Genomic DNA, 26272 nt, shown 5'->3' on the forward strand with positions numbered 1-26272 from the left:
CAGTATATATAATAAGGCTATACGAAGATATGGCGTCCTCGGGCTGGCGCCCTCGAGGACATATTATAAATATAAGCGTTCTAGGAACACTTTTTCTTCAATTACCTGCTGCATCTGGGATAATATGAATTATACCGATTATGGTTGGAACTTAACTTTTGGTCCTTTCAAATTGAAATTTCAGGTTGATTATTACTTTTTTTCGTTAAATAAATTTAAAGATTCGGCGAAATGCGAGGTGTATAGCAAAAAACATTGGTATATAACTTATATTTCAAAATTTGAAATTTTCGACCGAATTTTTGTCCAGCGACCAATTATTGAGGTAGCTATGACTATGAGTAACGCGAGACACGATTGATATGAGGAGCTGGAAGCTCAAATTACGGAAAAGTACTGACAAGAGAAAGATCGTCAAAATGGGACACACTGGTATATTAATATAACTTATTAAATATATAAATCCAGACTTACCTCTACCATAGCTAAGCATTTTTATTAATAACTGACGATCTATCTCTAATGTGTCTGATTTTAAGATCTTAGTTCATCTGCAACAAACTGGACATCATAATTCGGCATTTTACCAACGATAAACCTTAACCGGGACATGACGTTTGGATAGTGGTATAGTTTGGTTTCGTCATAGGGCTATTATATCGATAGCCGAAATTACAGCTGCATAAAGGGCATAATGGCCGATTTCCCAACAATTTCTGGGAGAAGGTCGCATTAAAATACCTTGTTACCACAAATATAGAAACCAAAAAGTGTTGGTAACAAACACATAAATTTGCCCGACGAGGGTGACAAAACAACGAAGACTGTGCGGAAATGCTTTAATCTTTAACCTTATATGTGCCACAGCAATGTTTATTAGATTTGTAGTGTTGTAATTAGGTTAAAACACGCCGAAAATTTGCCTACATCCCAACTTCCTGTTTCATTTGTCCTTGTATCTTCGAACCGGATATCATCCAACTATCAGGGTCAACAATCGGTTAAAGTTAAGTGAACTTGTGTGGTTGATGATTTTATTTATACCTCAAGTAATTTATACAATGAGACAAACGTCAAGTTTTAGATTTACCACAGGCAGTAGTTAGTATAAGAGATCAGCTCTGTAGGACCAAGGAAAATTTGTAGTATCTTTTAGGGAACTTGAGCGTAAAGACGATCTGGATCTTGCTAATACTTTATTCCAGATTCAAAAATCTATAAGTATAAATGTAAGTTTGTAATGTAATGTTGTCAATGTAAATTATTGTGAATGTGATAATGATCAAATGTTTGGATGCTACATTTCCTGAATCCCCCATCTTTGATAAAATCTTGGAATGTAAATTCATTTGATTTATAAATCAAATTACTGCCTGGTTACAGTAATTACACTAATAGTATTGGTAATACGTCAGAGGGATTCTCTGACACGTTGCGACCTCTTTTCCCGGCCGGGCCGGGCTACTTCACGACCCTGAAAGAGACAGGTACCGTCTGTCAAGTAACCAGGCAGTAATTTTCCAGTCTTTAATCTGATCTTGGAATGAAAATTTATTTGATTAAATTTATACCGATACATCAAACTCAAAGAGCTGATTCCGCCGAAAAGACTTAGCCAATTCATGTAGCTCTGCTAGTGCTAATGGCTAAGCTTATTACTTACTTTAATTGCATTTACTATACAAGCACAATCGCATCTGCAAAAACATCCACGTCTGAAGATAAAACTTTGGAGTTTGGACCGCCATGCGCTCGAAATCACCGGTCCTAGTTTGTAGTTTGTACCACCCTATGGAAACAATAAGTTACACTAACACCGTCTTGTCTTAACGTTTTACTCGCAAATTGTCCTTGATTAAAGCAAACGTACTTGATTCTAGTAGCCCCTACCTCCTCGAAATCTACGCAGTTGTTGCAAGTGTACTGTGCTATTGTTCTTTGGAAGCTATAATTAGTCTCTTCGATTATTACAATTACAATGGGTCGTTCACATATTACGTAATCAATATTTTAGCAATTTTTAATCAACCGTAATCATTTGGGAACCCCCTCCCCCCTCGGCTGATTACGTTATATGTAATCAACCCCTCATTCAAAACTTCCAAACCCCTCAAGAACTTAGCTTAGAAGACTTTTTTGTAGTTACCAGACGGTAGGCTGACTCATGAGTAGCATGTTCTTATTGTTAGCCCCTACCTCCTCGAACGTACTTGATTCTAGTAGCCCCTTATACCTCCTTGAACTCTACGCAGTTTTTGAGTGTACGTCTTAAATATATACCCAGTCCTAAGCACCAGCAAGGTCAAAAAGAAATCGCGGCACGTGCGGAATCGCGATTTTACCCATTCTCCGCGACAAATCACGATTTTTGACGTTGGCCGCGAAATATCGCAATTTTCTCAGATCTTAGCGAAAAATCGCGATTTTTCAGTTCTCTGCGACAAATTGCCCATTTTTCTTTAAATCTGAGGACCAAATTTGCGCATTCTCCTTTAAGTTCGAGGGCCAAATATCACGTTCTTTATAATAGTAGAGGCTCTTACGGGCATTGTCTGCTCGATACGTTAGGGACCCCAGATACACCTTACTAGACGTATTTTTGACCGTAGAATCGATTGAAAGTGGTTTCAAGATGATTGGACTGATTGTTCTGGGGTAAAATCGCAAAAAACCGATTTTTGGGCCAAAAATAGGCCAAAAAAACCATGTTTTTTGATATTTTGAGCAAGTTAATTTTGTTGGCATGTCGGCAAAACTTGCATAAAGATAGCTAAAAGACAGCCGCACAAGATTGTATAAAAATAAAACAAATCCCTCTATTTGTTCTGAGGTAAAAATCCAAAAAAGTGGTAAAAATTTTGACTTTTTTGCTTGAAGTTTGAATAATTTTTTGCAGTTGTATTAAATCAACCCAAAAATAGTCACATCGTGTTTGCCTAAATTTTTCCTTTTCGAGAAGTACCCACTTCATATACTTTATCGAAGTTTGAATATTGTCACTCCGCAAGCGTTTTTGCCAAATTTTCGACGCGCACTACGCGCAAAAGCATTTAGTTGTTATCAATTGGCACCCGCGCGTTCATCATAAATTTCAAACAGCTATAACTCAGCGAGATTATGTCCGTTCTAGCTCATATTTTCACACTAAATAGAAAATAATGTGATCTTATTGCTGACAAAATATGAATATAATTACTTTATTTGCCTTAGAGAAATAGACTGTCAAAGTTTAAAACGCGCATTGGTATAGCACGTGACTAATAAGGCCAAATTTATACTTCTTAACATATTATCGATCCTTAGACATCATACTATTGTGTCCAATTAGCGGTTAGGTCTCTAAACTCGTAGCAGAAAACACGTCTTTTTGCCCGTAAGAGCCTCTACTATTAGACGGCCCATCATGGAATAATATATATTTTTATACTTTGTGAATTTAATTGACGATGTCAATTCATGGCAGCTCGGCGCGGTACAGTAGCGCATCTCGCCGATCTGGCCAGGTCGCTGTGAGAAGCCTTATTGAGTGCGCGGCGCGGCACAGTAACGCATCGCGCTACAATTTGTGAATGTTATACTCGCTATAATATGCCCCTCGCACCTGCAGTAGAACGCGCCGTTTTTTTCTATGAAAGTATGAAAAAAGCGCGTCACGGTACGCAGTACGTGAGTGGCTTGTATCACGTGGTGACCCCTTGTCATACGTTGTATGACCCACCGCGCACGAAGTGCGCGGCTCTCCTCGTATCGTCAGGACGATAAAGTGAAACGACGATAAAGTGAAACCAGAAACGACCGTGGGGGTCGCAACGTGATACAAGTAACCCCCACTGTCTTTTCACTAAAGTGAAGTTTCTACGATAAAGGGGGAGCCGCGCACTCGTGCGCGGCGGGTCATACAACGTATGACAATGAGTGGCTAGAATATAGATTGTTATATTATTATAATATATAATTATGTTATTTTGTTGTTATGTAAGTTTGTGGAGTAGTAGCAATTAAAAGGTATCGTATACATTAAATTTATTTTCTTGATTATTTATTAATGATTTTATGTAGGGTCGGCACTTGACGGATGTTACTCGTCTAAATTTCTTCGAAGTAGTGCGCGCCGCTTTCTTCTCGAAATGTTATGGCCCGATGGCAAGTGCTACGAAGTAGCGCGCGGCGGGTCAGATCATTAATAATGGTCAAGGTCGGCACTTGCTCTAACCAAAGCCCTTTCGCTTGCTTTATCGATCCAGAGCCCTTGCGCTTGCAGTAGCGCGCCCGAAGTGGCGCGAAAGCACATGGTTAGGTGAACCCTTTCGCTTGCAGTAGCGCGCGCGACCGCGCTAGACACATGGCTATGTGAAGATCGGCACCAATGTAATTATGGTTTTACCACCGTGACACCGTGTTTTGGTTCAGCCGAAATAAATTTTACTTTGATGTTTACATATTGTTTTTTTACTCCAGCTGCAGTCTGGTAGTGTTGAGTCTCATGAATATTTTTCTAGCTCTCTTTTTCTTGTCATACGTTGTATGACCCGCCGCGCACGAGTGCGCGGCTCCCCCTGTATCGTCGAAACTCTACACTATAGTGAAGCGACAGTGGGGTCACCACGTGATACAAGGGGTCGCAACGTGATACAATCTTTTTCCATGTTTTTGCCTCACAGGAGATATTGTGGTCTTCTTATTGGATATAACTGTAATACATTGATGTAAAGTTTATTTGAATTTCTACTGAGTCTTTCAATTTAACATCTAAGTTTCGAGTTAAGGGCTCTTATTTGAACATCTCATTTTAGCTTTTCGTCAATAATAACACCTGCTTTATTACCGTATTATTCAGAGTTAGTATATATTCTGATTCGTTATCTGCCTCATTATCAGTAGCTGTACGTGACAGCTTGAAGTGAATGTAGCAGAATTTTTTATATTTATATGTAATAGGTTGCATTTCATGTACTTCATGTATTATATTATGATGGTGTTATTGGTGACTTTGAATCTTTCCTTAACAACAGATATGAAACTTTGAGATTCAATAATCAAATGATAAAACTAGCATAACATAACTAAACATTGAACCTGTCAACAACAAATTTGTATAGTTCCTGTTAAATATATACAATAAAACTGCAGTCCACTTTTTTTAAATAACCAAAATATTAACATGCGTAAAATAACGGAATAACTATAACTCTATAAGCAAAAATTAATTTTGTGCACAGGCTCTAGTATAATTAGGTTTGTGAAATAATGTCGTCCTGATCTTTTTCGTTCAAATCCTTGAATCCCATAAAAGTTTATAGCTCATGCTTCGACAATCAACTTATCTCAACACTTATTTTACTTCGGACATTCCAACAGCCACATTGTTACACAAGTGTGTAACCAGCCAATTACAGGAAACCGAAGGATTCAACTAAAATGTAAAAACGCGTAGCTGATCGGGCCACGTTAACTTATTCTTGAGTTGCGGTTAACATTTTACACGTCACCAAACTTACTACTCAAAGAACTGCCAACAACAGGGCCAACAACCAGCGACTGCGTGATACCACATGGCGAACCACGTGATACCACATGGCGAACCACATGGTACCACGTGGCGCAAATACACCACTCTAAATCCTTAAACTAGTCCACACGACTACCATGCCACGTGTCTCCACTTCTACAAAACCAATGATACACTAAACTACTCTTAATCTACACTAATTTCCAAAGATTTTTTCCACCAACCTATATTACAAATCCCAAGAAATAAAACTACTAAGTCCCCGCTTACTTAGTAGTTAATAATAATTATTCGAGCACTCTTTTTCATCTGACCAATCGTCACAATCCTCGTCAAAATCACATACAAAGGTAGAGTCGATACATTGCTTACCGTCCGCGCACTTCTGATATCCGTATTCACACTTATGCTCTGGAGAATAATTGATTATTATACATTTGATTCATCACATGCCTTCTCATACGTTTAAAAACTTTTGCCCACGAGGCTTGCCGAGTTAGTGAAAGTTTCCGGTTATATCGACATTTTCAAACACGAGGCTTGCCGAGTTTTGAAAAATTAGATATCGCATGAGAAGGCATGTGATAATTAGCAGCTTGGTGACTGGCCGACTTGCATGAGACCGGATTTGAACCCGGGACCCTTAGCATGGGAGGCGATTGTGTAACCAGTAACCACTACACCACCCAGCCGACGAGTAATTCGTCCTGATTTTGATATCACATACCCCATAGCGCTCGATTCCAAATTAATTTTCAAACCTTCTCAATACAGGTTCGAAAACGTAAGGTGAGCAACGCCCGGCGCCAATCATCAGTTTGAGGATGTTTTGACAAGGAAAGTTTTTACTTCGATTGACTCATCTCAAACGCAAGGAAAGATTTTTTCTTTTAGTATAAGTATATAATTCTCTGCATTTTGGAAGGCTTCTTCAACCTTGAACCTTTGCACTGTCGGTTGTAAACTAGTACACTAGGGTACTGGTTTAAATCATTGGGGTTTATATAGGGTCTCTCTGGGTTGGAGACTGCTTATAGGACAGCAACCGAAGCGCTATTATAACTATAACGCAAGTTTCTTCGGTTTTAAGGAACGTCACTATCAGTATTCACTCAAATTGATCAGATCGTCATCCACCAACATGCTCGTTACCGACTAATGAGTCTCATTGTTGCTCGCTAGCGAATAGCTCCCGATGAGATTACTGATTGGGTGACGAAATCACTGATTAAGTGCCAAGGGTAAGATCACGTATCTGCAATATCTTAAAACTTTAAAAGGGTCTTATTAACTCAGGTAAATTGTGAACAACCAATACAACTTGAAATTTTGGGAAAGCACTTCAATTATCAAACCAAACATGTCTAGAAACTTTGAAGTTCCTAGCTGAAAGCGTTCTCACTTTATGGTGACACTGACAATAGCGAAAAAGAGGGAATGGCGTGACACACCCACTGTAATTAATTGTTGAATTATTAAAATTTAATCTGAGAATGGAGTATAAAGAAATTTTGAATTAGCACTGTATAGTTTAAAATATTTATAGCTTATTATAACCATCAGATTATATACAGGGTGGGCCAAAAGTCAGTGTGCAAACGTTGGCCTTAATAGCTCAGTCACTGAGTGCCCAATTGAAATACTTCCTTCTGGTATGACTTAGTACCACCACTGGTTCGAGGAATTTGTCAACTCGAAAAATATTCGCGTTCATTTTTTTCAAATGGAGGTTCATTTTCACATTTTTTTGATAGTTTGGATAATCGGATCAAGCTAAATGTTATTGAATTGTGTTTGGCCATTCGAATTACGTTTGCCCTGAAAGAATGAGAGTTCTAGCTTCTCAGATGACCGAGATATGAAGCATAACAAGCTTGTTCATTACGTGTGATCAGGTGATTGGTTTACCTAATCACGTGATAAGGTGACCCCGTTAACTACCCCGTTAAACATTATGGGAATTGTTAAGGGTGCCCAATTAAGGTGTCGTGTCACGGTGTCACATAATCACCCAGTCAATTTGTTAACGAGATACACAAAATGCTTGTTAACTTCGTCATTTCTAATCCGTTTTGCCTCATTTTTTCAGATCATATGCAACATTTGATAATCTACCGTCTCTAAAAAAAATAGGCGTTCAGGATTTTCAGAGAAAACAATATAGGTGTTTTAACATTGAATGGGCGTGGTCTAAAATATTCGAATTTTCAAATTTTGACGACGGAATCCTCGAACCAGTAAGTACAGTATGCCATCTGCAAAGCAACAGCTCTCAAATATAAAACTCAGCGGAGGTATAAGACCCAACGTTTGCACACTGACTTTTGGCCCACCCTGTATTAATATCAATTTTTCTTTATTCAGTTTTTATTTCATTTATTTAATCTGTTTTCAACTCTTACTTTATTCTGTCTCTGAAAGTGGAGGGAAGTAATCATAGGCAACACGGCTCACAGCCCAATTGCGACAAATGCTATGTTCGTATCCCTAAAAGTTCTCCTGACCTAATTTGTGACCTATGTGCTGAAAGTAAACATTTAAAATGCCAGAAACTATCAAAAAACGATGCCCGGCACATTATAAATTCTGGGAACCATGGTTCTGCTATGAATGCATAAGCTCAATTCTCCCAATCAATGCCTCTGATGTCCCGACGAATAAAAAAGTAGTGTTAACAATACTAATTTTAAAACAAAGTGCATGGCCTGTAACGGGTTTTGTTATTCTAGATTAAACATTAGGTTTTGTCCATGGTGCGATGAGTACATTCATAAAAAGTGCTTTAGAGATAATTTAGGCTGCATAAAGTGCTGTAAGTCGTTAATCCCAGGTTATTATGTGACATCTTATGATCTTTTTATGGACTGTAGCAGCCGAATCACTGCTCTTTTCAATCCATACGACCGCTCACATGGTTTAGATTTGATTGGTAACGCTTTAGATCAGGATAACGATGAAAGTTACCAATACTGGAACGAAATCAGCGATATATTAACCAATTGTAATTATCAGCAGCCATCGAACATTAAAAGTTCCTCCCGTGATGATCTGAAAGTGTTTTCTCTTAATGTGCGATCATTAGTAAAGAACATCACATACTTCCGTGAAGAAATCGACAGTTATACTAAGTATGACGTTTTGTGTCTTAACGAAACCAATTTGAAGTTACCTTACTCGGGAATATTATAACCGGGATAAAGTGGTGGGTTTTGGAAGATTCCGCCATATTTTTCCCGGTCAAAAATTTTACCAGTCATAAAAAAACCCGCCGACTCAGATTATGGGGTTCCAAGGGGGTGGTGATCATCATATTTTACCTGAAGTCTCATATGTGCTAGAGAAGACTTTTGAAGCAGTGGATGGAGGGCTGTAACTTTATTGGCGGTTGCTACCATAATTTCGGTATAAAAATCACAATTTGGTTATAGAAATTTGGTTATAGATTTGGTTATAGAAATCAGATTTCAGGCCAACTTGTGGCCACATCCCGCTAGAAGTGAGTAAACTGTGCCACTATTTCATGGTCCACGGTGGATTGATTCAGATTACTGGAGCAGTTGAAGATGCAAAGCCAAGACGTTCCCCAATACAATTACCAAGCGGTGGGCAGGAAATTAAGCTCCGGCTGACCTTCAGAGCAGTAGCCCCATTAGCGGACAAAATGAAAGTCTTGTTAAGACAACAATACAACTTCGAATTTGACGATCAGCAGCAGGGGGATATCAATAATGATAATGGAGGGGACATTAGCGATAATGAGAATGAGAATACGCTTTAATGAAGATTTGACTTATTATTGCTTAGATTTATTTTCCTTTAAATAGACGTGTCTTTTTTTCTATTTCTGAGTACTATCAATAACTGTAAATTGAAATAACTTCTTTAACAAGTAACAAAAACAGAAATTTCGGTTGAAAATTTGTTGACCTCTGAAAAAAAAACTTGAAAGGTCGGCCACCGGTAAATACATGACCGGGATAATTTGGCGGGTTTTGGGAAAGTCCGCCATATTTTTCCTGGTCATTAATTTTCCCAGTCATAAATTAACCCGCTATAATATTCCCGAGTAAGGTAGATAAATTACCAAACGGAATCTCCGACATTATAATTGAAGGGTTTTACGAGCCTATTGTTCAGGAACCATTACGCAAATCAGGAAAAGGTGGTGGCCTTGTAATTTACATTAATAAGAGGGTTTGTGATCCCGAAAATATAGAAAATCTTAAGGCAACCACAGATCCCGAAGACACGTGCGCTGAATTTCAATTAGTTAAGGTGCATAATTGCAAAGGCACAAACCAAACAAAAGTATTGATAAACTTTTACAGGTCCCCATCTAAAGGTACTCAGAACTTCTTAAATTCTTTGGAAAAGGTGCTACGAGGTCTAGACAGACGACAAGTGCCACATGTGAGTGCCGCAAGTGCCACATGCTACATATGATAGTGCCACAAGTGCCACATGTGAGTGTCGCAAGTGCCACATGTTACATATGATAGTGCCACAAGTGCCACATGTGAGTGTCGCAAGTGCCACATGTTAGTGCCACGAGTGCCACGAGTGCCACAGTGCCACATTTACGTTATAAGGTTGTCTGAGACAGACATTCTCGCAAGCATATCATGTTTTTTGGGGACGCGAACATTGATCTTATAAAATTCAAAACTGATATTTCTGGACAGAACCTCATAGACCTCCTCGCCAAGTATGGATTTGTTCAGACGGTTTCAAGGCCGACACGAGTCACCGATCATAGTGCTACCTTAATTGATCATGTCTACACAAATAATATAAGTAACACAATAAGCAGTAACGTTGTAACGGTGGATTTATCGGATCATCTTGCTATCGTTACCACTTTTAAACTAAGTAACTCTTCGCAACAACATCTCAGGCTACCCACTAACACACAACCTAAACTTATTTATGAAACACGTGTCATAAATGAGGCCAACAATGCTGCTTTTAGGGAACTCATCGATGGGGAGACGTGGGACGAGATATTAAGTACAGACGACGCTAGTCTGCAATACGGAAAACTTGCAGATATATACACCAAGCACTATAATACTGCCTATCCACTAAAAATCAATCATATTCGCCGTGAGCATGAGCGTTCTAATACTAAACCCTGGATACTACCCTGGCTTGAAGAAGCATGTGCGCGGAAACAAGAAAGTTATCATAGTAAAGTACTTGAACCTACAATGAATAATATAGAGGCCTATAAAAAGCTAAAACTTTTCTGTAAAAAACATGTCAACATTGCCAAACAACGATACTATAAAAAACAATTCGAAAAATACCAGGACTGTTCCAAAAAACAATGGCAAATAATCAACGGTTTACTTGGTAGAAGCAGGAAAACTGAGCAGTTAAGACTCAAAGGTTCGGACGGGTCGATTTTGAGTTCTGAAGATACCGTGGCTGAAAGGTTTAATGACTATTTCTCGAACATTGCTACGAACATCAAAACTCAGATAAGTGCCCGTCAGACCTTTGACCCTGGGGGGTTCCAAGAATATCTGCCCACATCCTGTTCTCAATCAATCTATCTACAGCCTGCCGAAACGATCGAAATTCAAAGAATTATTATTGGTTTGAAGAACAAAGCGACCCTTGACACAAAAATTGAACCACTAAAAGTAGCCAGTTCCAGCGATAGTTTCCTTGCTATATTAGCAAAAGTTATCAACGAATCCTTAAGTACAGGCATATTTCCACAGGCCCTTAAAATTGCCAAAGTAACTCCCATCCATAAAGGAGGCTCTAAACTTGACGTTGAAAATTATAGACCCATCTCTCTCTTAGGTTCCTTCTCAAAAATCTACGAAAAACTGATGCACCGACGTGTCTTAGAATTTCTTAACAAAAATAGTTCTTTATTCGAAAATCAGTATGGTTTCCGTCCAGGAAGGTCCTGTGAACATGCTCTTCTTAATGCACAAAGTACAATTTTACACTCTCTTAGCAAAAACCAAATTTCACTACTGCTATTATTAGATTACAGTAAAGCGTTTGACGTCCTGGATCATGCTACACTGCTAAATAAATTACAGCACTACGGCATCCGGGGAATAGCTCTAAAGTGGTTTGAGTCGTACCTAAGTGATAGAAGCCAATATGTAGCAATAAACAATTCACATTCGTCCCACAAGCCTATTGTGCATGGTGTTCCACAAGGGAGCATACTAGGTCCCTTACTTTTCGTCATATACATCAACGATCTTCCCGGTATTTCTAACAAGATGGTAAAATTCATACTTTATGCAGATGATGCAAATATCATTATTAACGGTTCCAATGTCCAAAAACTAATGCTAAGGGTCAACCAATTAACGGAAACATTATCACGGTGGGTTAATAGCAACGGATTAGCACTAAATCTAAAAAAGACGTGTTATATGATTTTCTCTAAAAAGCGCATAGAACCATCATTGATTAAAGTACAAATAGAAAATACAGTATTAGAACGTAAAACTGAAGCCCGGTTTCTTGGTGTAATTGTAGATGAAAAGCTTAACTGGAGTAACCACATAAAAGCACTGAGGAGCAAGATGTCAAGATTTATTGGGGTGATGTACAGGATAAAACATAAATTGCCAATGAAGGCCCGTTTACAGATTTTCCAAAGTTTTGTTCGTTCATGTTCAGTCCCATTTGAACTTCTGCTCACTTGTATGGGGATTTGCTTCAAAATCTCTTATAGAATCTCTTTTTGCTAAACAAAAACAAGGTATGAGGGCAGTTATGGCCGGAAATGTGAACTACTACTACAAGGACGGAAAACTGCCAGAGCACACAAAACTAGCATTTAAAGAACACGAGGTCTTAAGGGGGCAAACCCCAAATCTGTCCAGACCTAATGACCTCATAGGCAGTTCAGTGACCTTCTAGCGCACCGTTTCCACACACAAAAAAATCATTTTGAGAATTCCCATTTTTGTAATCGACCATTTCCTGGTTAAGAGTGCAATTTTCGGAAAAAAATTATTTTGTGGTTGAGACGCTATAAGTTAATCATTTCTTGCGGTATCGGGTTGAAATTTTTCTCGCCCTTTATTCACATCTATTTCAATGTGTGTGTAAAATCTTGATATCGTATCTAAAAAGGCTGGTGTGTTATGAATTTTTAAAGTCAAAAAGCTAAAATTGTCCTTTTCAGGCTTATTTTAACAAAACGTCAGTCAGGGAAGATCGTATTGATTTGATGCTTGACATCAAATTGTTCTCTGAATTCTGGCGCAGTTTTTGATGCCCTCAAAAATGTTTTTACTCATTCCCCTTCAGATCTATTGGACCTCAAAGCCAAACAACAAATTTAGGCACATTTTTCGTTTTAATATATACCGATTTTTCTAAAATTTTGATAGGAATGTGCTAGTGACTTTTTGAAAAGTGCAAAATAACCGCAACTAGCACATTTATATATGAGTTATGAACAACAAAACACCCTAAAATGCTTCCCTTTGAAGTTATGGGAGAAAATGTGATTTTTTGGCTTTGCAGATGAAAAATCGAGGTGTCAGTAAAATGGCACGGATATATCACCTCGTTGTGACAGCACATCTGACACAACGAGGTGATTCTTCTACAATCAATCAGCTACAAGCTCGGTTATCGTCAGAATCCCCAGAGCCTTTACGCTCCGTTTGTCATCCGCCATCTGATTGTGAGATTTTAGAGTTTTATCAGCAACAATTTAATCATCACGATTCCCCCGATGTCTAAACTGGACAACTTAGCTGTCAGATCAGTGAGGGCATCGTGTCAATTGAGATACTTACAGACTACGAGAGACAATGGTAATATCCCCAGAGGAATTGCTACTCAAATCAATTTTAAGTGTGCAGTTAAAGACCCATTTTATGTAGATTCATGTAATGCCCTCAACCAACGTCAGAAATCTAGAATGTTAGACTTAGTCATAGAGAACCAAGTTATCAGGTCTAAGAATTTACGTAAAAGTTTTTACAGCTTTAAAAACTGCATAAAATCTTCGCTCCCACCTTCAGATCATGATAATTTAGAGAGTCATTTATCCAATTTGATGCACATGGAGAGACTTGAACTAACAAAGCGTCATCATTCTAAGTTAAAGAGAGATACAGACTACGCCATTTACATTGCACCTTCATATGTGGACAATGCCAAACCTGTGAAGAAGAAAAGAAGGAGGAAGAGGAAAAAGGTCAACCGTACTTCGTCTCACAGACATCAGAGGACATTGATCAAAGGCACCCTTCCGAAGGTTGAAGACTTATCAATGGAAAACATGTCCAGAACAGTTGTTAACCTTACAGACAAGGAGCTCACCAAAGAGCAACTATATGTCTTCTTCTTGTCTCATAAGTTTGCACCTACACCTCCCCTACCAGATCTGAGTCGCTTCGAGAACGATTTGTGTACATGGTTTTCCAAAATGAGAGCCAAAGTTGTTTTTGATAGCTTCAAATGTGGACCCAACAAAGCAGATAAAAGAGTTACTGACATGGAGCGCTGCCTCATCAAGGCCGAATCATCACGTACTTTTGAATCATGTAAAAACCCTGCACTCGAGGCATTCATTAAATGCTGCAGAGCAGAAGTTGATCTCCACCGGCCAACTCAGAAGTATGTTTCACCAGACAACATCGCTGCACCTATCAGATCAGCTCTCAAAGAAGTGAAAGGATGGAAGGATGTGGTTATTAGACCTTTTGACAAAGGGGTAGGATTCTTTCTTCTTGGAGAGGAAGAATATATTCAACGAATAGGTGTACATTTGAATGATAGATCTGTATATAGTATTGTAAATAATGTAGATGATTTAGTTTCAGAATTAATTGATAAAATTTCATGTTGGACAGTCAAGTATAAAGAAGAATTAGGTATGTCTAAGAAGGTCAGGGAGTGGGTTATTCCGTGTACGGAGCTCAACCAGCCTGGTAATATGTACCTGAATCCCAAGGCCCACAAGCCACCTTTGTACCCTGGGAGGATGATTACTACTGGATGTGGTTCGTACATTGAGAACCTATCTGCCCTGACTGCATACGAATTGAAGAAGGCTATTTTAGATTATAGAATTATTGACACCCCTCATTTTTTGAGGAAGATTGATAGCTTGAATGAGTCCACCATATTGTTGGGTAAGGAGGTGATACATGTTGCCATAGATATATCCAACATGTTCACCAATATCCCCAGGGATATGGGGATCCAACAATGCACCAAGCACCTGAATGAAAGAAGTAGTTATGATCAATTGTTCAGTACAGAATGCATTATTAGTGCTCTAGAAATCACTCTTGATTACAACATAGCTTCGTTCAACGGTATAACATACCGTCAGGAGCGTGGAGCGGCGATGGGTCCTAAGAACTCATGTGAGTATGCAGATTGTGCAATGGATAAGATCGATATTTTAGTTAATGAAAGAGATTTAGAACATGGCCCGCCACACAGACCAGCATTCTGGGGTAGGTTGCGTGACGATATATACATGGCCTGGCCTGGTACTGTTGAGGAGCTTCTACAATTTATGGAATGGCTCAATAGTATCCATCCGGACCTTGTGTTTACTTACGACTACTCTAAGGATGGTGTTGAGTTTTTAGACACCTATGTCTATGCTGTTGGCGATGTTATTCATACCAAACTTTACTCTAAGCCCAGTGACACCCACTGCTATCTCATCCCCACCTCATGTCATAGGAGCCATGTTCTCAAAAACATACCCTATGGTGTGGCGAGGCGAGTGAGGCAGAACAATAGTGAAGACACTAATTTCTTAGAGCAAAGGGAGGTATATACTGGTTACCTTGTAGCCCGTGGTTACCATTCTAGTATTGTAGACGATGCTTTCAACAAATTTAGTGATATAACCAATAGGAAAAACTTGTATGCCCCTAAAAATAAGGATGAGACGACTACTTGTCTAATACCCATGGTGATGGATCAGAATCCAGCACTTCCCAACATGGGGAGCATTATTCACAAGTCTAAGCACCTTCTTAATCTCGATCCAGCCTTGAAGAAGCTAGTACGTGCTGACAGTGTATTTGTAAGTCACCGAAAGAATCAAACTATCGGTGGCATGCTTGTACACAATAAGTATCGTGCTAGTGGAACTGTAAGCAGTGATAGAGATGGAGAAGCCACTGCTAGTCAATTTCTTGAACCAGACGCTGCAATATTGCCGGCTGTTCGGGAGGCTGACAACGCAGGGTGCCATGCCTGTGGAAAATGCTATGTTTGTAAGCAAAGTTTCCTGTCCCCTTGTTCCAAATTTAGTAGTCACCATTCTAAACAAGTTTTCCCTATTACTAAATAGTAAATATATAACTTGTCAGAGTAATAACCTTATTTATTTAATGGAGTGTAGAACTTGTAAACAGTCGTATGTAGGATATACTACTTCTAATCTCCCTAAGAGATTTTCTAATCATAAGAGCCACATTAAGAAAGGTATCAGAAGTTGTAAGTTAGTAAATCACTTTTTAGATATTGATCATGATTTAGATTTTAGTTCAGTAGCCTTATATAACTCATCACTTAGTACGCACCTTTCTGTTATTATAGTGGACGCTCTTGAATTTAAACCTGAAATAAGTCAAGCAGATAGGGAAAAGGCCATGGAAGCTAGAGAGGGGTTCTACCAGACCCAATTGAAAACCCTTGAGCGTTATGGGGGTATGAACACCCTCGATAGTAACCACATCCTTTTTAAATCCGCTGGAGCTTAGTGTTTAGTTTATTTATTTTATTTGACATGATCTCAGCCTATTAACCCGTGTTTAGTTTACAATATTGCTATCAGAGACGTGTTATATTCATTACTATTTATATATTTTTACTGCTTGATTCAGAGAAATCTAGCTTTTTCCGACAAACTAATCTTTAATAGATTAGATAAAATGTACGCAGCCATTCTTTTCGTTTGATTATTACTCAGTATATTTTAGTTTTGTACCGTTTTAAGTCACAAAGTTTTGTACGTCTTCCTAAGACTTGTTTTCCTTTCCTAGTTTGTGAGTTATTTTAAAGATTTGTGAATATTCCAGTTGCTTTTAGAACAATTTTATCTCAGATAACGATGTTTAATAAAATGATGCAAAGACTTATTTCGAAGATCTAATCAACACCGACTTTTAATGTGTAGGAGTACAGCTACAAAATATATATATAATATATATATATCGTCTCGCTTTATATATAGTAAGATAATTGCAATTTTTCTCGAAGGTACTGTCTACGTCACAAAATCTGACGAAAAGTTTAGTCCTTATCATTGGATTAAATATGTTTTAAATTGGTAAATAAATTCATAGATACTCAACCTGCGCAGTTTCTTTCGTCTGACCCATCATCACAATCTTCATATCCACTACATACTCTGGTAGTTTGGATACATTGCTGACCGTCCGAGCACAACGAATATCCTGTTGGACACACTTTGTCTGGCTCTGGAGAGTGGTTGATTATTATTGATTATTGAATGCTATATTATCATAATTACAGAATAATATACTTTCGTGAATTATGAGGGCTTCTATTTTGGTCAGGAAGTCAACAGCCCTATCAGTTGGTATAATGATGGGAATGGTGAAAAGTTGAATGTAGCAAGGGAGATCAGTCAGCACTCTCACACCACATCTATGAAATGCATGTTGAATGTTCAATGTTTTGATTACTAACTGGAAGACGTTCGATTTGGTGTAGCTAAGCACAGGGTGGGCGACAATTGACCCCCGACAATTGACCCCCCGACAATTGACCCCCCGACAATTGACCCCCCGACAATTGACCCCCCGACAATTGACCCCCCGACAATTAACCCCCCCGACAATTAACCCCCCGACAATTGACCCCCGACAATTAACCCCCAGACAATTGACCCCCGACAATTGACCCCCCGACAATTGACCCCCCGACAATTGACCCCCCGACAATTTTTTTGTTGTTGGGGACTGGCCCGTGGTACCAGCCAATGTTTACTCAAAAAATATATATAACATCAATGGTAATAAGAAATTCATCCCCGTGGGGCACATGCATAAATATAAAATGTAAAGGAAATCTCAAACTATTCAATGTAGACTCTACTGGTAAAGTATGCAAGGAAGGTTTATAACTTAAAGTTTTATTTTCCAATGGTTAGTAGGTAAAGATTAAAAAAGTAAAACAAGACTGAGCACTTCAAAATTTGTAGAATTTGTAACTTGATTTGAAATACGCGGCGATAATAAAAAATGTCCAATGTTGGCAGTGTAATTTATGAGATATGCGACGTTTATTGAGTGATGCATAAGTGTGTGCATATAATCTATAAGTCTCTGAATTTTTGATTGTTGGTGTCGTTAAATCTACGTGTTTCAGTTTGAGATACATTTTGTGAGTTAGACGCAGAGCGGTAGCTGCTGGTTGGCGTGTTATCAAGAGTAGCTGCTGGTTGGCGTGTTATCAATATGATTTAATACAATTAACCCTGACCCTGACCTTGACCCTGACCCTGACCCTGACCCTGACCCTGGTCCCTGACCCTGGTCCCTGACCCTGACCCTGACCCTGACCCTGACCCTGACCCTGACCCTGACCCTGACCCTGACCCTGACCCTGACCCTGACCCTGACCCTGCCCCTGACCCTGACCCTGACCCTGACCCTGACCCTGACCCTGACCCTGACCCTGACCCTGACCCTGACCCTGACCCTGACCCTGACCCTGACCCTGACCCTGACCCTGACCCTGACCCTGACCCTGACCCTGACCCTGACCCTGACCCTGACCCTGACCCTGACCCTGACCCTGACCCTGACCCTGACCCTGACCCTGACCCTGACCCTGACCCTGACCCTGACCCTGACCCTGACCCTGACCCTGACCCTGACCCTGACCCTGACCCTGACCCTGACCCTGACCCTGACCCTGACCCTGACCCTGACCCTGACCCTGACCCTGACCCTGACCCTGACCCTGACCCTGACCCTGACCCTGACCCTGACCCTGACCCTGACCCTGACCCTGACCCTGACCCTGACCCTGACCCTGACCCTGACCCTGACCCTGACCCTGACCCTGACCCTGACCCTGACCCTGACCCTGACCCTGACCCTGACCCTGACCCTGACCCTGACCCTGACCCTGACCCTGACCCTGACCCTGACCCTGACCCTGACCCTGACCCTGACCCTGACCCTGACCCTGACCCTGACCCTGACCCTGACCCTGACCCTGACCCTGACCCTGACCCTGACCCTGACCCTGACCCTGACCCTGACCCTGACCCTGACCCTGACCCTGACCCTGACCCTGACCCTGACCCTGACCCTGACCCTGACCCTGACCCTGACCCTGACCCTGACCCTGACCCTGACCCTGACCCTGACCCTGACCCTGACCCTGACCCTGACCCTGACCCTGACCCTGACCCTGACCCTGACCCTGACCCTGACCCTGACCCTGACCCTGACCCTGACCCTGACCCTGACCCTGACCCTGACCCTGACCCTGACCCTGACCCTGACCCTGACCCTGACCCTGACCCTGACCCTGACCCTGACCCTGACCCTGACCCTGACCCTGACCCTGACCCTGACCCTGACCCTGACCCTGACCCTGACCCTGACCCTGACCCTGACCCTGACCCTGACCCTGACCCTGACCCTGACCCTGACCCTGACCCTGACCCTGACCCTGACCCTGACCCTGACCCTGACCCTGACCCTGACCCTGACCCTGACCCTGACCCTGACCCTGACCCTGACCCTGACCCTGACCCTGACCCTGACCCTGACCCTGACCCTGACCCTGACCCTGACCCGACCCTGACCCTGACCCTGACCCTGACCCTGACCCTGACCCTGACCCTGACCCTGACCCTGACCCTGACCCTGACCCTGACCCTGACCCTGACCCTGACCCTGACCCTGACCCTGACCCTGACCCTGACCCTGACCCTGACCCTGACCCTGACCCTGACCCTGACCCTGACCCTGACCCTGACCCTGACCCTGACCCTGACCCTGACCCTGACCCTGACCCTGACCCTGACCCTGACCCTGACCCTGACCCTGACCCTGACCCTGACCCTGACCCTGACCCTGACCCTGACCCTGACCCTGACCCTGACCCTGACCCTGACCCTGACCCTGACCCTGACCCTGACCCTGACCCTGATTGTCGGGGGGTTAATTGTCGGGGGTCAATTGTCGGGGGGTTAATTGCCGGGGGGTTAATTGTCGGGGGGTCAATTGTCGGGGGGTCAATTGTCGGGGGGTCAATTGTCGGGGGGTCAATTGTCGGGGGGTCAATTTTCGGGGGTCAATTGTCGTACTAAAGCCTAGATTTCGCGACAATTGACCCCAGTGTAATTACATAGGGGTCAATTGTCGGGGGGTCAATTGTCGGGGGTCAATTGTCGGGGGGTCAATTGTCGGGGGGTCAATTGTCGGGGGGTCAATTGTCGCGGAACCCTAAGCACAATGTCCAGTAATGTTGCTATCTAGGGAATTTCTACAAGTTCACCTACGAAGTTGTAACAGGCAAAGTTCGTATCATTGTCGACTTAGGAATGAAAGGCTGAGTTTATGGCTCTGAAAGTTCCATAATCTGATTAAAGTTCAATGTGGAATCCAAGGAAGACCTTTTTTCTATATATTCTCATATTGTGTGTAAATTTTATGTGGAGCATTATGATTCATTCATTTAACTGCCGATTTAGGAATGAATGAGTGTGTTTAGGAGTCTGAAAGTGTCAAACTCGGTTTTTGCGCAGTGAATACCGCGCTTCAGCTCAACCCGCAAACTACATGCGGGAACTTTCCAACATCGTAGAGACTTAAAACCTCGACCAAATTTAACCTTTTCCTAATGCTTATATTGAAGTAACATACATTTAAAACTCCTTCTATACTCCTTTGTGACTAAATTGACGATATAAAGAATTTTATCTGTTAAAAATTGGTAAAAAATATGGGCGTGGCTGGAGGACCACTAAGATGGTAGAGTTGGAACATATCATGTTTTAAATTGGTAAATACGTTTACAGATACTCAACCTGAGCAGTTTATTTCGTCTGACCCATCTTTACAATTCGTCTGACCATTACATAAATAAACATTATCTAAACATAGCTGACTGTCTGAGCAACCAAATTTTCCTTCTGGACATTTTCTACTTACAACTATCGGGGTGGGTTCTGGTTTATGATAGTTGAAATGCCCGAATCTGGTCAGATCAGCAGCCCTATGCAACTGTGAAAGGACTAAAGACTCAAGAAAAGGTAACTATTTGGATGTTATCATGGGGTCTTCGAACCCCATTTTGTCGAGAATGAAGATGAGAATTGGCAGAAACGATAAGGATGTCAAATAACATCGCTATGTTGTGTGAAAAAGTTATCCCAGTCCTCAAAAGAAAGAAAATGCTTCATTCTTGTATTTTCCAACAAGACGCCCCCTCCCCGCCTCACTACTCTCGTGAAAGTTTAGCTCGACTGAAGGAGCATTTCTGATAGAGTGATCTGAAAAAAGCGGACTTCAGCTGGCTTCCTTACAGTCCCGATCTGAATCCGACTGATCTATTTTCGTTGACCTATTTTTTAAATCGTGTTTATTCATATCCAGTCCCAAAAACAGAAGAAGAGCGGAAAATAACATTAGAAAGAAGGCTTAAAGGCTAAAACGTGATAATATGATAAAACCTGCAATAGGCGATATGCCTTCGATTTTATGCATGTATGAGGCTTGGTTTGAAAAGTTTCTGAAAGATTCGGGTCATTCTTGATATATGTGTGCGGGTATTTTACGAACAGCTTAATCAAGAAAGCTGTAAGAGGTACGTGGCTGGTCTTTTCGGTATAGTGCCGACAAAACTCTGACAAAGCCCAAGAGCCTAAGTTTTTTAAATCGGCCGGTAGTAAGTTGTTTAATTGATGATTTTGTAACCCAAATAACTATAAGTGTCTCTCTCTCTCTCCTACTCTCCTATACTCTCGCCTTTCTCTCCTCCATACTCCCATAACAGATTTACTATATAATTAGTTAATTTGGCAGTTGACTGCAAGATTGCATATCAAGTATTTTTATTAGATACATGAGGGGCCCTCAGAATTGAATTGAAGTATGCTTAGACTGAGCGATTTCATATTTGTACCGTTTTAAGTGCGACAGTGTAATGCGTGTTTTCGAATAAGCGGGATTATACTTTTGCATTTCAACTGTAATAGTGAAGTCCCGGCCCTAGGCCTGGGTTACACTAGTAATTATGCAATACACAAATTCATAAGGTCCTCATAATAAGTATAGGCTCCCAATATTCTACCCCAATTACTCGACGTACCTTAAAATTTGGCTAGATGCATAACAATTATTCTCACCTGGGCAGGCCTCAGTGTTGCAACTGCTTGTCTCATCATTTTCCCCCAGGCACTCATTTCCACCATTCGCTGGACTGGGGTTTGTACAGGTCTTACTCCTGCTTTGAGAACCTCCTCCACATTCAGCAGAACAGACTGACCACTCTCCAAAGTCACTCCATCCACCATCAACTGTTAACATAATATCCTTGTTTGTGAATTCAGGAACATTTATACAGAAATCTGAAATACCCGATATTTTTGCACTTCGCAAAAAATTTAAGAATATGATGCACGAAATAATGAAACTCAGTGTTGAGGATGACTCTGATGATGCTCCTATCTCCAAGAAATTCTGGACATACGTTAAATCTCTCTACCAGTTCTATACTTGGCCCCCTATTATTTGTAATATTTATAAATGATATGTGTCTCTGAAGGCACTAATATCGCCTTTTATGCAGATGACACTAAAATCTGGAGGGAGATTTTTGGTTACCTTGACCATCACATAATCCAAAATAACATCAATAGATTGTATGATTGGTCTATGAGACACAAAAGTGCAAAGCCCTCTCTGTGTCCTTGCAAAGAAACGTGCTGGATAACTTGCCATTCAATACTTTCTTCTATAAACTGGAAGTGATATAGTAGAGGCTCTTACGGGCAAAAATACGTGTTTTCTGCTATGAGTTTGGAGACCTAACCATTAATTTGACACAATATAAATATGACCTGATTGGTCACGTTCTATACCAATGCGCGTTTAAACTTTGACATTTATAACAGTTAGGCCAATGAAGTAATTATATTTATATTTTGTGTGAAAATATGAGCTAGAACAGACGTAATCTCACTGAGGTATGGCTGTTTGAAATTTATGACGAAGGCGGGGGTGCCCATTGATAACAACTAAATGCTTTTGCTTGTAGTGCGCGTCGAAAACGCTTGCGGAGTGACAATATTCAAAATTTGATAAATTACATCAAAACCACCCCAAAAGACCTCATTCCAAACTACACAAAAAACTGGTATATGACCTATTGGAATATACATTAGCTAAAGTATGTATTTCTCTGATGATCCCAATACCAGGATTCCCGGACCTAAATGAAGACATAATATACGTTAACAAAGAAGTTTCGAGGAAACTTTGCAAACAGAATATACTGCTCTTGTAACGAGCATCTGGGAGGTTTCATTACAAGAGTAACCAACTCCCAAAATAGAGACCTTTCTATTAACGAGAACAGAAAGAGGATACTCTGATTGAGGCTCAAAGATTGCCTATATACTTATGTAGATGCCTAGACCTACCGAACCCTAGCTCACTCTCAAAGGAACGGACTCTAAATGAATAAAACACAAAGATTGCTTCCTGTCGCACAAAAGGTCAATCTGCTCGAAAACCTCCCAAGTTTATCATGGAACATCCACGACTCGGTTATGAGCAAAGAAGTATATTCTACTATATGAGGTTGGATTGGAAATCAGGATCATATCATTATGTACATGAATCAAAAATGCTAGAAATAAAAGACGTTTGAGGGTACAAAAGGGGTTTAGTCTTACCAGATTTACAGAACTTTTTGGTTTCACCATTGTCCAGACCTATAGAGTTTGCACGGCCTTGAGGAACAATTGTGTGTGTCTCTATACCGTCTATTTGCACCGACACCTGGTTAATTTCAGTTAAATCTAGCAAAACCACTGATAAGCTTAATAGCTTGAAGCCGAGAAAGACATTGTGGCATTATTTTGCAGATACAGTGTGCACCTTGAGCAAAAGATAGCTCAAGTGATAACTCAAATCCCAGCTATTATATTTGCAAATAATTATTGAACTACTACCTTTTTTAGATCAAGTCCATCTCTTCCTCCACTCTTCAGAAATACACATTCGTAATCCCCGATGTCAATATCACTCTCAAAAACACACAGAACATCTTGGTTGATTACATTGAAGTCTGCATCACACGGATGTTCAGCTGTCTCTCCATTTGATCCTCTAATGTAAACAAACTGAGGGTCTCTACTTCTTGCCCAGTGGTGATTGAATATAGAGTAAGTAATCTTGTACTGAACCGCTGAAATAACAGGTTTTTAAAAATATTTGGACTGGTCAATTATATGTTTATATCAGATCGAAATATTCCACTTTACAGGGTGATAATGATAGTGTTATCCAGAACGCTGATTCTAATCTGTTATGGAGTTGAATGTGTACCACAACCTAATACCCTGCCTAAACGTTCGGAACTCCTGGACCTATGTGGCAAGCCTGCTCCCTGAACAAAAATATGTAGAGGCTAACCTAATTACCAACGCTATTATTACCACCGCTACATAATATGCAGTATTGGGAGAGAGAGCGAGGAGGGAAAAAATGTGAGCCTATTTTGCGCAAATTTCTTCAAGACCTCCACATAACTATTTTTTATTCCTGTCATCTTTGACATCGAATTAGAACTATTTGAACTTAAAATAAACCTGTTGAACGACTTCCAATGAATTTAATGCCAACTTGAATGAGTATAAAGTGGCATATTCAATCAGTGATCGACAGATATGCTTACCTAAACACAAGGAAATGTTTTCAAATAAAATTCCGAATTCTTTAAAATAACCTCCTTATTAATGAAGTAATGAGTTTACATTTCGACTTTGTAAAGTACCCTGGCATTATAAGCAAAACGAGATGATATTTGACCAAACCCCATAATCATGGGTAGAGTGGAGTGTGGACTGCTGCCAGTGTCTCTCTTTCTTAAACAAAAGGAAATGATATTAATTTGGGAAAAGCGAGCGACCAATTTCATTCTCGGTATCATTTTGCATTTGCGGATGGTTATTCGAATTAATATCATTTCCTTTTGTTTGAGAAAGAGAGACACTGGCAGCGGTCCACTCTATCCATGATATTGGTTAAATGGGTTTTAGTCGAATACTTATATTCATTATATGAAGACTTTTATGTCGGTCAAACGTAGTTAGATATAAGATTGCGTTTCATTCACATTGTAATTTGTAATATGAAATGGTGGAACCTATAATAGCTGTCTGATGTTATTTCAAAATCTCAGTTTTTAGGGTAAAATTTACAAGTAAGTTTATCAATACTCAACCTGTGCAATTTTCTTCGTCTGAGTTATCATCACAATCTTTATATGCGTCACAAACATACGATTCCCATATACATTCAGTAAGTCAAATACAAGGAAATACTTTCGAGAAAACCATAGTATATAGCTAACTTTAGCAGGGTAGTGTTGGTTATGTGCCTAACCTGGTGAGCACAGTGGATATCCTTGCTGTACGGCTAGTTAAACAAGGAATTGAAACTGTGGGGCTCCGTGCAGACCAACCTACCTGTGGCTAAAGCTCTAATATACAAAAACAATACATTGTATTCGTAGCTGGGTGAGAAGTGTGTGGCGGTTCCTCCGCCCTGCGGACCACATAAAGGCTAGCTTATATAACATCTGAACCGAAAGTAAGAGTACTTTCTTGACGAAAGTCAAATACAAGGAAATACTTTCGAGAAAACCATAGTATATAGCTAACTTTAGCAGGGTAGTGTTGGTTATGTGCCTAACCTGGTGAGCACAGTGGATATCCTTGCTGTACGGCTAGTTAAACAAGGAATTGAAACTGTGGGGCTCCGTGCAGACCAACCTACCTGTGGCTAAAGCTCTAATATACAAAAAACAATACATTGTATTCGTAGCTGGGTGAGAAGTGTGTGGCGGTTCCTCCGCCCTGCGGACCACATAAAGGCTAGCTTATATAACATCTGAACCGAAAGTAAGAGTACTTTCTTGACGAAAGTCAAATACAAGGAAATACTTTCGAGAAAACCATAGTATATAGCTAACTTTAGCAGGGTAGTGTTGGTTATGTGCCTAACCTGGTGAGCACAGTGGATATCCTTGCTGTACGGCTAGTTAAACAAGGAATTGAAACTGTGGGGCTCCGTGCAGACCAACCTACCTGTGGCTAAAGCTCTAATATACAAAAAACAATACATTGCTCTTGATTCGCGCACTTTACCTTTCCTGCATCACAATCTGGGGGGGGGGGGGGGGGGGGGGGTTAGTTGATATTTATAGAATAATAGAAAGCCCGTGGTCACAGGGAGGAAAGTAATAATATTCTGTGGTAGTAAGTTTTTATCGCATCATAGTATCACAATTGTAAATAAATGGGAAAAGCGAGCGACCGATTTTATTCTCATAGTATCATTTTGAATTTGCAGACGGTAATTAAAATTAATATCATTTCCTTTTGTTTGGGAAAGAGAGATACTGCCAGCGGTCCACTCCACCCAATTATGGGGTTTTCAAATTATATTATTATTAGAAAATTACAGTTTGTGTGTCAGTCCACCAAAGTCCAAACGACCTCTTTACCGTATTATCAATTAT

General features: G+C 40.5%; 2 protein-coding genes across 2 annotated transcripts in view; one reads left to right on the top strand and one right to left on the bottom strand.

The window, feature by feature from the left end:
* The window catches only part of LOC134822471 (serine/threonine-protein phosphatase with EF-hands 2-like), a 109184-nt gene that overhangs the window by 17367 nt on the left and 65545 nt on the right, over nt 1-26272 (top strand). The gene's annotated exons all lie outside the window — the stretch shown is intronic.
* Nucleotides 5416-24394, bottom strand: LOC134821601 (atrial natriuretic peptide-converting enzyme-like). The gene is made up of 6 exons (XM_063832303.1): nt 24373-24394; nt 23700-23935; nt 23421-23526; nt 21870-22040; nt 16831-16956; nt 5416-5920 (listed from the first exon to the last, which is right to left on the bottom strand). Exons 1-6 carry the CDS (start codon nt 24392-24394, stop codon nt 5787-5789), a joined length of 795 nt encoding a protein of 264 aa, XP_063688373.1. The 3' UTR covers nt 5416-5786.

This window comes from Bolinopsis microptera, chromosome 10 (genome assembly GCF_026151205.1).
Source record: "Bolinopsis microptera isolate Bmic1 chromosome 10, MBARI_Bmic_1.0, whole genome shotgun sequence".
NCBI classification, from domain to species: Eukaryota; Metazoa; Ctenophora; class Tentaculata; order Lobata; family Bolinopsidae; genus Bolinopsis; species Bolinopsis microptera.

Coding starts and splice junctions, on each gene's coding strand:
- LOC134821601 (XM_063832303.1), bottom strand. CDS start 24,394: ATGCCACTTTATACTCATTCAA. Junction 23,527..23,699: donor ATGGACTTGATCTAAAAAAG/GTAGTAGTTCAA, acceptor GAAATTAACCAG/GTGTCGGTGCAAATAGACGG. Junction 22,041..23,420: donor CAAAAAGTTCTGTAAATCTG/GTAAGACTAAAC, acceptor TTATGTTAACAG/TTGATGGTGGATGGAGTGAC.